The sequence below is a fragment of the Heterodontus francisci genome, chromosome 12, assembly GCF_036365525.1.
Source record: "Heterodontus francisci isolate sHetFra1 chromosome 12, sHetFra1.hap1, whole genome shotgun sequence".
Lineage (NCBI taxonomy): Eukaryota > Metazoa > Chordata > Chondrichthyes > Heterodontiformes > Heterodontidae > Heterodontus > Heterodontus francisci.
Genome location: NC_090382.1, coordinates 78,479,719 through 78,494,461, shown reverse-complemented (window position 1 = coordinate 78,494,461; position 14,743 = coordinate 78,479,719). Strand labels below are relative to the sequence as shown.

Genomic DNA, 14,743 nt, shown 5'->3' with positions numbered 1-14,743 from the left:
AGTTGGTGGGCATTAACTGGGGATTCACTTAGGCTCATATATAGAAGCAGACTGAAACTGTTTGTTGGATTATAAGGTGAATGTTGTAATTCTGTAAATAAAGCTTGTAAGCATGTAAAGATTAAGCTTCAGTTCTATCCTTTATCTCACCTGGATATCTGGAGTAGAACATGCACTTCAAATAATGAAGCCATATCTGAAGACAGCATTTCCAAGAATGCAGTATTCTCTCAGCATTTCTATAAAGTTTCAATCTAGATAATGTGCTAAAACTTCTGGAATGGGGCTTGAACCATCTAAGTTAGAGGTGAGAATGCTGCTCCTGAATCAAGGCTGGTAGCTTTCTTCCTGGTATTATTCCCTGCTCTTTCATCATACCCTTTTATATTTTTAAATTATTTATGCATTTTGTTTAAATTGTTATGGATTTTGTTTCCACTATTCTGTGTCTTAACCGTTTGTTCAAAAAAAGCTCTTTCCCTTACTGTTTTGGTGATGCCCATTAGTTACCTGTTCACCAAACAGTGGAAATAGTTTCTCCCATGGACCTTATCAAAATCCTTTGTAATTTATAGCAGCTCTGTCAGATCACGTAACTTTTTTGTCCAGTAAAACCGCAATTTTACTTTTCTCATAAATAAAACTTCTGATCCTTGGTGTCTCCTTTGCATGTTTCCATGGTCTTGACATCCTCCCTAAACTAGGATGCTCAAACAGGACACAATACTTTGGCTGCAGCTAACCAAATTGAAATGGGTACATGCTGAAAGTTAATGATTATCTCTCGATTAGGGATCAAAGAGGCAATCTCTGTGTGGAGCCAGAGGACATAGGTGAGGTTTTGAATGATTACTTTTTATCTGTGTTCACTATGGATAGTGAACACATGTAGGTGTAGTGATCAGGGAGGGGGATTGTGATATTCTTGAACAAATTAGCATTGAAAAGGAGGAAGTATTAGCTGTATTAGCGGGCTTAAAGGTGGATAAATCCCCAGGCCCAGATGAGATGTATCCCAAGCTGGCTTGTGAGGCAAGGGAGAAGATAGCAGGGGCTCTGACACAAATTTTCAAATCCCCTCTGGCCACAGGAGAGGTACCAGAGGACTGGAGGACAGCGAATGTGGTACCATTATTCAAGAAGGGTAGCAAGGATAAACCAGGTAATTATAGGCCTGTGAGTCTAACATCAGTGGTAGGAAAATTATTGGAAAAAATTCTGAGATACAGGATTAATCTCCACTTGCAGAGGCAGGGATTAATGAGGGATAGTCAGCATAGCTTTGGCAGGGGGAGATCGTGTCTAACAAATTTGCTTGAATTTTTTGAGGAGGTGATTAGATGTGTGGATGAGGGTAAAGCAGTTGATGTAGTCTACATGGACTTCACGAAAGGCTTTTGATAAGGATCCGCATGGGAGATTGGTTAAGAAGGTAACAGTCCATGGGATCCAGGGTAATTTGGCAAATTGGATCCAAAATTGGCTTAGTGGAAGGAGGCAGAGGGTGATGGTAGAGGGTTGTTTTTACAAATGGAAGCCTGTGACCTGTGGGGTACCGCAGGGATCGGTGATGGGACCCTTCCTGTTTGTAGTGTACGTTAATGATTTAGACATGAATATAGGAGGTATAGAGTCATAGAGAGATACAGCACTGAAACAGGCCCTTCGGCCCACCGAGTCTGTGCCGACCAACAATCACCCATTTATACTGATCCCACATTAATCCCATATCCCCTATCATATCCTACCACCTACCTACACTAGGGGCAGTTTACAATGGCCAATTTACCTACAAACCTGCAAGTCTTTGGCTGTGGGAGGAAACTGGAGCACCCGGCGGAAACCCACGCGATCACAGGGAGAACATGCAAACTCCGCACAGGCATTACCCCGAACCGAACCCGGGTCACTGGAGCTGTGAGGCTTCGGTGCTAGCCACTGTGATTCCCCGAATTTAATTTAGCTTTTAAATCCAGATTTATTAATTGAATTCAAATTTCACCATCTGTCATGGTGGGATTTGAACCTATGTCCCTAAAGCATTAGCCTGGGCTCTGGATTACTAGTCTAGTGACATTAACACTACACCACCACCTCCCCCAGTACGATCAGTAAGTTCGCAGACGACACGAAGATTGGTGTCGTAAATAGTGAGGAGGAAAGTCTTAGATTACAGGACGATATAGTTGGGCTGGTAAGATGGGAGGAGCAGTGGCAGATGAAATTTAATCCTGAGAAGTGAGGCGTTGCACTTTGGGAGGACTAACAAGGCAAGGGAATATACAATGGATGGTAGGACCCCAGAGGGTCAGAGGGACCTTGGGGTGCTTGCCATAGATCACTGATCGCAGCAGCACAGGTAGATAAGGTGGTTAGGAAGGCATATGGGATACTTGCCTTTATTAACCGAGGCATAGAGTAAAACTTAACTTAATTTAACTCTAGGCGGCGCTGTGGTTAGCACCACAGCCTCACAGCTCCAGCGACCCATGTTCAGTTCTGGGCACTGCCTGTGTGGAGTTGGCAAGTTCTCCATGTGACTGGGTGGGTTTCTGCTGGGTGCACTGGTTTCCTCCCACAGCCAAAGACTTGCAGGTTGATAGGTAAATTGGCCATTGTAAATTTCCCCTTGTGTAGGTAGGTGGTAGGAGAATGGTGGGGATGTGGTAGTGAATATGGGATTAATGTAGGATTAGTATAAATGTGTGGTTGTTGGTCGGCACAGACCCGGTGGGCGGAAAGGCCTGTTTCAGTGCTGTATCTCTCTATGACTCTAAGAGCAGGGAGGCTATGTTAGAGCTGTATAAAACGCTGGTTAGGCCATAGCTGGAGTACTGTGTACATTTCTGGTCACCACACGAAAGGAAGGATGTGATTGCACTGGAGTGGGTGCAGAGGAGATTCACCAGGATGTTGCCTGGGCTGGAGCATTTCAGAGACCAGATAGGCGACGGTTGTTTTCCTTGGAGCGGAGAAGGCTGAGGGGGGACCTGTTTGAGGTATACAAAATTATGAGGGGCATTGATAGGATAGATAGGAAGAAACTTCTTCCCCTAGCGGAGGGTTCAATAACCAGGGGGCATAGATTTAAGGTAAGGGGCAGAAGGGTTAGAGGGGAGTTGAGGAAATATTTTTTCACCCAAAGGGTGGTTGGAGTCTGGAACACACTGCCTGAAGGGGTGGTAGAGGCAGGAACCCTCACAACATTTAAGAAGTATTTTGATGAGTACTTGAAACGCCATAGCATACAAGGCTACGGGCCAAGTGCGGGAAAATGGGATTAGATTGAATGGGTGCTTGATGGTCGGTGGAGGCATGTTGGGCTGAAAGGCCTGTTTCTATGCTGTAAAACTCTGCCTTTGTGATTAATGTTAATTCATATCTTTTACATTCTAGTCTAAACATTTTCCAGGCATCTGCTTTCTCCTAATGTGTTAACACTCATTATGTAAACAAATATTCACTGTACAAGCCCATCAATAAACACAAAAAGGAAAAATGTGTATAAGTCTGCAGCTTCAGAAGAGGAGGGGAGAAAACTAAAGAGGGGATAAACAAAAATTAATTATTACTTTTTTTAAAGAAAAGTTATTGATAGTGGGACCCTTTACTGCAGTCGTTTTAAAGGGAGACTCTCTTGCTGAAAAGTGTTTAGCAATAGGGAGCAATGTTCCCTCTTAGCTGTGCGGACTTGTGGCCATGCAGCAGCCCAGAATTACCCCATGGGGATAAACAGACCATGTACAAGAAGTGGTCTGTTTTAAGATGTGTGTATTTGCGGCAATCTTAAAGGGACCGCATAGTGCGGCAAACAGGCTGAGCACAATGAAGAGAAATTCAAGGGAACATTGGCAATGTCCCCACCCACCATTATAATTCCTTCTTGGTACAATTTACAGGCATTTATGTTTATAAGCAAGAGGGAGGAGGAAAAGGATTTGCCAAAGGTTATGTCACAAACAATGTGCCTCTTTAAGATTACACTTCAAGATTTTGGAAATGGTGAAACTTTACTGAAGCATTGGGATTCCTACAGTTCCATAGTGACTGCAACTACAAAAGCACTAAGCATGGGTGTCACTATCAAGCCCACTGAAGTTCACTAGGTATCTGTAGCAGAATCCAAATTCATAATTGGTGGCAGCTACCCAAGATACAGTTATACTAGTGGTGAAGATAAATCAAAACATTTAAAATATAAATGTGAATGGAACAGAATCGATAAGAACTAAAAATGTCAATCAGATCAGAAGAAGCAGACATTGAAATGGTGTGGCTATGATGGAAGAAAGAGTGTGAGAGAGAACCTTAGTTAAAGGAGCAAAGGTTTTAGCTAGGGAGAAAATGAGAGCAATGCAGGAAGAAAGGGAATGACCCAAATTTGAGGCCAGCAAGAAGGAGAAACACATCAGCACAAGAACAGACATTGCCCGCATGAGGCCAACAGAAGGGAGAACAAATCACCGTGCTCTCAAACAGAAGGAGAAACATGTTTCAGCAGCGGTTCAAATATGTGGGAATGTGGAACTTTTAAAAAATTAATTCTAGATATGTGGATGTCACGGGCAAGGCAGACATTTATTGCCCATCCCTAGTTACTCTTAGAAGGTGATGAGCTGCATTCTTGGTAACAGATTGCTACAACAGAATGGCTTAGAAGCTACTTCAACCACATTAGTATGAGAGTGGAGGAGCATGTTTGTGATTCCACCTTTTATTTCCAAATTTTCTAAACTGATTTCTAATTTTGAAACTGCCATAACATTGGAACACATATTCTCTGGATTATTAATCCAGGTCTCTGGATTACTAATCTTGCAACATAACCACTACACTATCATACTCACTGCTTTATTAAATCTGGCCCACTATTTTATTAAATCAAATCTTATTTCAATTTTGAAGAAATGGATGCTATCAATAGTTTTGTACAGGTATTTGAATTGTTAAGCAGTCACCACAAGTGAGACAAAAATAAATGGGCTAGCCAACTCAAGCTGCCACTGTGCAGGAAAGCACTCATGGCATTTTCTTCTTTTAATGCTGCTGATTGTCGGGGCTATACAGTTGTAAAGCATGCCATTCTCAGTCTCATAATGTAATGACTGAGGTGTACAGCTAGAAATCTTTCGGAAACTAAAAGAATTCTGGATGTACTTGTAAGTAAATGGTTAATCAACTCAAAAAGTTGTCTAGAAAGCAGAGGTATATAACAGACTCCCTGGGTCTTTGTCATTTATTGTTAAAGGACTAAATTCTGGAGAGCTCCAGAGGAGTTAAGAATCTGATTACTTGATTAGAAGTGTAAAATTCATGAGTAGCTAGGTGCCCGTGCTGATGAGAGGACTAAGTTACAAACACTTAATCTGTCTCGAACATATTCCATTCAACTCCCTTGTTAAACCTCTCAGACTTTCTAATTCTCTCCAGTTTTAAAAGTCTCCTCAAAACCTGTCTTTTTAATACTTTTTCATCTCTCTTAACTCCCATGCTACTGCGCAGCATCTTTTTCTCCTCTGTGCCATCTTTACTATATTAAAGACACTCACTGTGAAAGTTGGCTCGGGAGCGTCCAATTTTTCAGTGCCACAGGTGCCGTTTTGCCTCAAACAGTACGCAGCATGCACATAGACTTCTGGTACTAGCCATGATGGATGCCAATTTAGTGAGGGCATGAGTGTGTGCAGGCACCGTCCACTGGAAGAATGCAGAGTCGGCAGATTGTGACATTAGTCAGCATTTAATACTATTTTGATTTCAGCGGTACCATTTGGAGCTCACGCTTCAGCTAATGCCCACTCTTAACCTTGCACAGCTGAACACCTGTTCAGCGACAGGAAACCCTCCCCCCCCCTCCCCCACCAGTGCTGTTTAAAGGGACCATCAACTACTTTCAGGTTCATTGCTGATTGATTTCTACTGGCTTTTGCTGTAATTATAGAAATGTTTGATGGTTTCCAAGTTGTTTAAAGTTGCTGAAGTCTACTGGGAGTGGTGTGGCACATGTTGAAGGAATTTGTCCTGACTTCAAGGATTCTACAGAAACCACCTGCTCCCAGACATGGGTGCAGTAGTTTGTATCCCCCTTGGCCTACAGTATTAGAGAAGAATGAGCAGGGGCAAAACAGAGCAGGATAAGCTGCTGGAAGAGGGAGGAGGAGAATTGGGAGAAGGGTTCCTAGCAGGAAGCCATATCCGCCCAAAATGTTGAGAGAGCAATTCTCCCACCTGAACCTCTGCAGGGAGCAGTGCGTGATATGACTGTGCTTCAAAAAGTACACCCTATCTGAAATCTTCCACCTACTGCAGCCATAACAGCAGCCTCAGAGCAGGGCAAGGACAGCACTGCCAGTGACTAGTCATGAGCCTTTTACGTATCGTGCATCGGTCCATAAGTATTCTCATGAAGTTTGGCACCATTTCCATGTTGGGCTTCAAGCTCTGCACAAAGCCCTGTGCCAAATTGGTCTCGGACTCCTCCATGCTCCTTGGCATTGACTGCAGGCTTTCTCACAGGCCTGCAAATCACCAAGCATTTCAGTGTGATAGCAATCAGCGTTCTTCTCTAGGCCACCGTGTCGAAGTCCTCATCTGATTCCTCTGCAGAAAAACACCTGTGCTACCCTTTTTCCCTTGCCCTGGCTGCAGGCCATTTGTGCCCGGTGTCTCACCACATGCAGATTCCCCCCTCTAAGCTATCCCCTATAGTATGCGCAGTGGTTGCAAGTGTGAGATGGAGTGACAGTGTTTCTTCTTCTTCACTATCTTCTTGCTCATCGATCTCTTTTTTTTCTTCCAACACTGGCCAGGTTGCAGTTATTGGGTATCCGAAAGGAGAAAGGCACATGGTTAAGATTGTGGTGTGAGGAGGAGGAGGTCGGAAAAGCAAAAGATGCATGCCTGCACCATCTGCAGCTTTTAAGTCAGAAGAGATTGAGAAGGGGAAAGTGGAATGTGAGAAGAAAGGTTAGGAATGAGCAAACCATCATCTTCAATTGTTTCCACCCTGCCACCGGCCACTGCTTCAGTCATGGTCGCTGCAATGATGGTGACCACTGTTTTCCTCCACGAGGGTAAGGACATGCAATTATGCGTGTCCCCTGCCAATTTGGTGTTGCAGTTATATGCCACCTTGTCCTGCAAGAGAGAGGGAACTGTAACAGTGAGTGTGGTGCAAAGCATTTGGGTGATGTGGCTGTCATGGTTGAATAACTGGCAATGTGTGCAAGCTGTGAGATGCAGATGTGAGGCTTGCAGCAGTGTGAGGGTGAGGTGAAACTATTACTGTTGTGCATGAGTCATGCTTGATTGAGATTGTTGGTAGGTGAGTGATGGGCCAGTGGTGAATTCAGCAGTGTGTGAGGCTAGTGGTTCAGTTGGGGGCTTTGGCATTTGAAGATGCATCCCCCAACCGTAACCGCTTGTGTGAGGTCACTGAACTTCTGACACTGCATCCAGGTTCTTGGGGCTAGGCTGTTGGTGTTGACCAGCACGATTGTCTGCTCCCACTGCCTTTGCAGAGTTTGTCTGGAGGGCCTCCTTGACCCCTGTGAACAAAGAACAGTACAGCACAGGAACAGGCCATTCGGCCCTCCAAGCCTGCGCCGATCTTGATGCCTGTCTAAACTAAAACCTTCTGCACTTCCGGGGTCCATATCCCTCTATTGCCATCCTATTCATGTATTTGTCAAGATGCCTCTTAAACGTCTCTATGGTACCTGATTCCACCACCTCCCCCGGCAACAAGTTCCAGGCACTCACCACCCTCTGTGTAAAGAACTTGCCTCGCACATCCCCTCTAAACTTTGCCCCTCTCACCTTAAAGCTATGTCCCCTAATAACTGACTCTTCCACCTTGGGAAAAAGCTTCTGACTATCAACTCTGTCCATGCCGCTTATAACTTTGTAAACCTCTATCATGTCGCCCCTCCACCTCCGTTGTTCCAGTGAAAACAATCCGAGTTTATCCAACCTCTCCTCATAGCTAATGCCCTCCAGACCAGGCAACATCCTGGTAAACCTCTTCTGTACCCTCTCCAAAGCCTCCACGTCCTTCTGGTAGTGTGGTGACCAGAATTGCATGCAATATTCTAAGTGTGGCCTAACTAAAGTTCTGTACAGCTGCAGCATGACTTGCCTATTTTTATACTCTATGCCCCGACCGATGAAGGCAAGCATGCCATATGCCTTCTTGACTACCTTATCCACCTGCGTTGCCACTTTCAGTGACCTGTGGACCTGTACGCCCAGATCTCTCTGCCTGTCAGTACTCCTAAGGGTTCTGCCATTTACTGCATACTTCCCACCTGTATTAGATCTTCCAAAATGCATTACCTCACATTTGTCCGGATTAAACTCCATCTGCCATTTCTCTGCCCAAGTCTCCAACCGATCTATATCCTGCTGTATCCTCTGACAATCCTCATTACTGTCCGCAACTCCACCAACCTTTGTGTCGTCCGCAAACTTACTAATCAGACCAGCTACATTTTCCTCCAAATCATTTATATATACTACAAACAGCAAAGGTCCCAGCACTGATCCCTGCGGAACACCACTAGTCACATCCCTCCATTCAGAAAAGCACCCTTCCACAGCTACCCTCTGTCTTCTATGACCGAGCCAGTTCTGTATCCATCTTGCCAGCTCCCCTCTGATCCCATGTGACTTCACCTTTTGTAACAGTCTGCCATGAGGGACCTTGTCAAAGGCTTTACTGAAGTCCATATAGATAACATCCACTGCCCTTCCTTCATCAATCATTTTTGTCACTTCCTCAAAAAACACAATCAAATTAGTGAGACACGACCTCCCCTTCACAAAACCATGCTGCCTCTCACTAATAAGTCCATTTGTTTCCAAATGGGTGTAAATCCTGTCCCGAAGAATCCTCTCTAATAATTTCCCTACCACTGACGTAAGGCTCACCGGCCTATAATTTCCTGGATTATCCTTGCTACCCTTCTTAAACAAAGGAACAACATTGGCTATTCTCCAGTCCTCTGGGACCTCACCTGTAGCCAATGAGGATGCAAAGATTTCTGTCAAGGCCCCAGCAATTTCTTCCCTTGCCTCCCTCAGTATTCTGGGGTAGATCCCATCAGGCCCTGGGGACTTATCTACCTTAATGCTTTGCAAGACACCCAACACCTCCTCCTTTTTGATAATGAGATGACCCAGACTATCTACACTCCCTTCCCTAGGCTCATCATCCACCAAGTCCTTCTCCTTGGTGAATACTGATGCAAAGTACTCATTTAGTACCTCGCCCATTTCCTCTGGCTCCACACATAGATTCCCTTCTCTGTCCTTGAGTGGGTCAACCCTTTCCCTAGTTACCCTCTTGCTCTTTATATACGTATAAAAAGCCTTGGGATTTTCCTTAATCCTGTCTGCCAATGACTTCTCATAACCCCTTTTAGCCCTCCTGACTCCTTGCTTAAGTTCCTTCCTATTGTCTTTATATTCCTCAAGGGATTCGTCTGTTCCTAGCCTTCCAGCCCTTACGAATGCTTCCTTTTTCTTTTTGACGAGGCTCACAATATCCTGCGTTATCCAAGGTTCCCGAAACTTACCGAACTTATCCTTCTTCCTCACAGGAACATGCCGGTCCTGGATTCTAATCAACTGACGTTTGAAAGACTCCCACATGTCAGAGTTGATTTACCCTCAAACAGCCGCCCCCAATCTAAATTCTTCAGTTCCTGCCTAATATTGTTATAATTAGCCTTCCCCCAATTTAGCACCTTCACCCGAGGACTACTCTTATCCTTATCCACAAGTACCTTAAAACTTATGGAATTATGGTCACTGTTCCCGAAATGCTCCCCGACTGAAACTTCGACCACCTGGCCGGGCTCATTCCCCAGTACCAGGTCCAGTACGGCCCCATCCCTAGTTGGACTATCTACATATTGTTTCAAGAAGCCCTCCTGGATGCTCCTTACAAATTCTGCCCCATCCAAGCCCCTAGCACTAAGTGAGTCCCAGTCAATATAGGGGAAGTTAAAATCACCCACCACTACAACCCTGTTACCTTTACATCTTTCTGTGGATAGAAGACTTCCAGCAAGGCATCCAGTGCTGCGTCTGAGAACCTTGGAGCACACTCTTTGTCCTGTTACTCCATAGTTCAGTGTTCTTCTTGCTCACACTCTCTTCTGCAACCACGTCCAGCTGGCAAAATACACCTCTCCTTTAAGAAGTGCAGGCTAGCTTTGAATGGTGCTAGTGTCACACAAACTTGGGTCCCCTGCTGAGGTGTGCAGCCACTCAGCATTGCATTTATCACTGCCTGCATGCATCTATCGTGCAAATCAGCAGGCAGCACAAAGTTTGCGTGCTGTCTTCATTGGAAACAATGGACACAAGTTAATTACATATTGCAATACCCAAGCCCATTTTCATGCCCTGTCCAGTTTTGCAGCCACTATATAAATCCAACGTAGTTACTGTTGAAAGATTAAGAGTTAAACTCTTGGAGCTTGAAGGCAGTTGATTGAGAGGGTGATCTTAGAGGTATGTAAGATACTAAATAGTTTAGAAAAGATACATAGGAACACTGTTCAAGTTAAAGTATGCCAGTGGGGCAGATGGGCACAGGTTCAGTTTGACTAAAAGCAAATTTAGACTTTAGATCTGATGAAACTCCTCTTGCAAAGAGTTTTGAATTAATTCCAAAAGTTATTTCTTTCTCTGAAAAGTGTGCATGTTTTAGCTTTCCAGTGTTGCTTTTACGTAGTCATTTGCAAGATATTTTATATAAGTAATTATAAATTATTTTTAAATATTTCCCTAATTTATTTCTTAGAAATTATGCATCCAGTTGGCTGCAGTAACACTGGCTGCTGTGAGCCTGAGAAGGAGGTGACCTTCAGTGCTGATGATGTGAGCAGCGATGACCAGTTTGACTTGTGTTCTTCTCAACCGGACAAACTTTATGGAAACAGCTACAAGCCGATAAGCTGTGTAAAACAAGAATCGTTGGAGGAGCCGAATTCACAAATGGGTGTTGGAAGAAATGCAGAAGTCCAGAATGACCTGAAAAGAAGGAAAAATATTTTCCGAGCGGGAAAACGAGGAAGACCATCGGGGACGACAAAAGCTGCCGGGTACAGAACCAGTACGGGCCGACCTTTGGGAACAACAAAGGCAGCTGGGTTTAAGACCAGCCCGGGCAGGCCCTTAGGCACTACCAAGGCAGCAGGATACCGGGTCAGCCCAGGAAGGCCCCCAGGTACCATGAAAACTCTCTCCCGCATTTCTGGTCTTGATTTCCCACCATGTAGCAGTGCTGCTTTTAGCTATTCAATGGTGCACAACAAAGCATTAAGTGGACCCACTGAAACCACAAATAGAAACATGGAACTGAATCAGTAAAGATTAGTAAAACATCTGCCTTGTTTTTCTATAATCTTCTGTTTCTTGACAATGTAGGGTAACTTTTTATACAACATATTGTTCTGCAAACCCATGATATATGATTTGCAGCCGCCCTGTTAATCAGTATAGAAGTTGTGAAATCCCAGCCCTACAATAAACTTGCCTATGGATTTTTGTGTAAAATATTGTAACTAATGGGCATAATGTAGTTTTCTTTTGTGGTGGTATGGTACTGTATTTCTTTCAGCGATAAAGCTACAGTATCTCTTTTTGAACGATCTATTCATTAGGGTCCAATTTTGTACACAATTTCCTCTTTCTTCAGTATATGCAATCTTCTTGCATTATTATGAAGGAGGGGGTGGGCCAATTGTCATGCAGCTTGATGCAGATGTAAGTCTATATGGGTTTAACTGATCTTTTTTGGTCTGTTGCACGTGATAACTGCCATGACAACCCGACTAAGTTTTTCATTAGTTATTTTATTGGGCATTAAATATTTAAACATCGATTGCAAAAATTGTTAACGATTACAGAAAATAGAGAAGTTGTAATCTATGCATGTAGACTTTTGTTGGCTCTCATGCTGCATTGGAGCTGCGAGGGTCTTTTGAGTGTATGTGTACATTTTTTTTAATTTAAGTTCTTTTAGCTAGCTTATTAGTTTTGCCATGGGCAGTATTGTGAGAGGGATAGGCGTTGGATTGCAAGAAGACTTGTCAGACTGAAGTTCCCTGAAAGCAGTGGTCAGCTGTTGCACAGACTGGTTGCCAGGACAATTTATAGGTGAGGTTACAATGGGAATTGCGCATGGCAGTACTTCATGAGGAATTATCAGGCAGGTTTAGTTACTGTTCTTGCAGGATGGTTATCACTGTGATACAGAATTGTGTGGCAGTTGACTTTTACTGCAGGTTAACTTCTGCAAAGATCTTGTTGGGAATCAAGTAGTCTTTATTAGAAATAAATTTTCCCTTGGTTACAAACCACTGTGAAACTCCCCACATTGCTCTGTCATTGAACATTTTAGGAACACTGCTATATGCTATGTTTTTTCATGCTCCAGGAGTGGCTGTCAAGAGATCTAATGTAGTTATGAATCCTACAGGTGTTTGAATTGGATGGCATATCAACTGATACTCACTTTTTGTTAAGCTGCTAGAATATTTAGATTTTTTTAAAGTAACGCTAAGTTGCTAATGGGCAATTAATGGAAGAGACAGGCACACTAAAGGGTGAAAGATTACTCCTTATTGCTGGGGGTTGTATTACAGTTGAAAGAGGAAAAACAACTGATCAAATGGTGCAGCATGTATTTCTCAGGATCTTGATGCAGAGAGTGATCATAGCAGGGAAACCTGCATTTGAGCAGGCTTAATATTAAGTGAAGTGGATTTGGATTCAGCTGTTTAATGATCTTCTGCACAGCTGAGGCAGAAGGAAGACCAACTGTGAAGAGCCTACTGCAAAACAAAAATAATACTTAAGACTAGAAATGCTGTAACTACTAAGTAATCACTTACAGATCTTCAGTTAGGAATGATATTCTTTAATTTTAGTTAAAGATTTTAAAATAGGATCAGATTGTAATATAGGCTCACGAAGCTTGAGAAAGGAGAACTTTTTAACACAGTTGCTGTTATTCACTAGTCAAGGCACTTTCGCGAGAATTCATCTTAAAATATCATCCTGCATGATTATAAGCCTGAAAATAGTTTCTATTAACATTCGAGTGTGGAGACCATCTCCTTGGGGATGTTTGCCAATCTGCTGTGATGGCTTTATCTGTTGTGGTCAACAATGATATTACACCAGTGTTGTTTGGTCCTGTTCATTTGTCCCTCTGAGCATGGTGGATCACTGTTGGAAGACATGTATTGCACGACCTTCACTAAACAGTTATGTTGCTGATTTCAAAATACTTTATTTAATCACTCATTGGGTTTGAGCAAAACCATGTGTCTTTATTCTTCAGAGGATTTAATTATCTTTTTCAAAGGTTGCCTTCTCAAAGGAAACAGATCTTTTTCCTATCTTCCTTCTGACTGAAGCAAAATTTTAATTTGACCATCTGTTCATTAATAGAAAGTTTATATTTTACATGCCATAGATCCATTGAAAATTGTGTTAATGCTGCATCAAAGCAACCAAATCTATACTTAGTCAAGTGCAAACAAGAAAGCTTACACCAGAGACAAATCACAGCTGTTAACATCCTTTCAGTAGTACAGGTGGCACTGCACCATGGTTATTGTAGAATAAAAATTTCACTTGCATGGCATTCTGTATATGAAATGCACTTAAAAATAAATGCAATGTAATATGAAACTATTTTTGGCAAAGCTATACAATATCTCTCTATATCTCTCTCTCTATTAGTATTTAACAGGCAAAGGCAAGACCGAAGGAAAACTCAACAGCCAGAGAGTTAAGCACTGTACTTTAACGCTTCTACATAATCACAATTGGACATACAAAAGGGTTGATTGACAACTACGTGAATCGTTCCTAGAAAGGCAGGTTTTCACATTTATTAAACATGTACTACTGTAATAGTAACACTGATGTTTTCATCTAATGTATTCCATGTATGCATCTTTAAAGTTTAATTACATTATTGTGGCATCCCTTGTAGCTGGCTATTGTCACCAATCCAGCACTCGAGACATCTTCTACTGTCAAGAACATACCTCGGACTGGTTTTACATATCCAGCAATTCTGTTTCCCATATCGGAAAGCTGAGTTATCTGTTTCATAATAAAACCATTTTTTCCAGAAATCCTTGCAGACATTTTTTTAAAATAGATTTGTAAGAGAGCTGTATCTGAGGCTGATATACTAGTCACAGCTTAAATTCTGTAGATACATATTGAAGCTTAGAGATAGGCACTTGTGTGCAAGAATACCTTGCTCAATATTTTATGTTGACAGACAAGTAATCTTTAGGTTCTTCATTTTATGGACATTAATTGATGTCTGCCCCTAGGTGCTGCTGCAAGTGCTGGACATCACTAACCTTGAAGGATCCTCGGTTGTTGGGTGCTTCTGTTTCAAACACTTTGGTTACATGTTGACAAATTGTATGCTTCAACTTTGCTGTTACATGTGATGGCTGTATGTTGTACTGCCTCATCAGAATGCTTGTATGTAAGGGACAGTTTGATAAGTACTGTTATATGATAGAACTGTTTTATATTTGGAGCATGATTTTTTTTAGGTCTGAAGGTGTGGTTAATTTTTTTTAAACTGTTCTTTGGTAGGGACTCCCTTGATGGTTTAGTGGGTAACTGAATCAGGTGGTGTAGTTTTGACTAGGAAAGTCCCAGGCTTAGTCCCTGCTCTTTGCTAAGTTGCCTAATT

At 42.7% G+C, this 14,743-nt stretch overlaps 1 protein-coding gene across 3 annotated transcripts; it reads left to right on the top strand.

The window, feature by feature from the left end:
- The first annotated feature begins 743 nt into the window (after nucleotides 1-743).
- Nucleotides 744-14,162, top strand: c12h5orf24 (chromosome 12 C5orf24 homolog). 3 transcript variants are annotated; one of them, XM_068043700.1, is made up of 3 exons: nucleotides 744-833; nucleotides 10,811-11,236; nucleotides 13,762-14,162. In XM_068043700.1, exons 1-3 carry the CDS (start codon nucleotides 761-763, stop codon nucleotides 13,812-13,814), a joined length of 552 nt encoding a protein of 183 aa, XP_067899801.1. In that variant the 5' UTR covers nucleotides 744-760; the 3' UTR covers nucleotides 13,815-14,162. The 3 variants fall into 3 exon arrangements, with proteins under 3 accessions (XP_067899801.1, XP_067899802.1, XP_067899799.1); XM_068043701.1 differs by lacking the exon at nucleotides 744-833 and adding an exon at nucleotides 6,823-6,966; XM_068043698.1 differs by lacking the exon at nucleotides 744-833 and adding an exon at nucleotides 6,973-7,073.
- The last annotated feature ends 581 nt before the right edge of the window (nucleotides 14,163-14,743 follow it).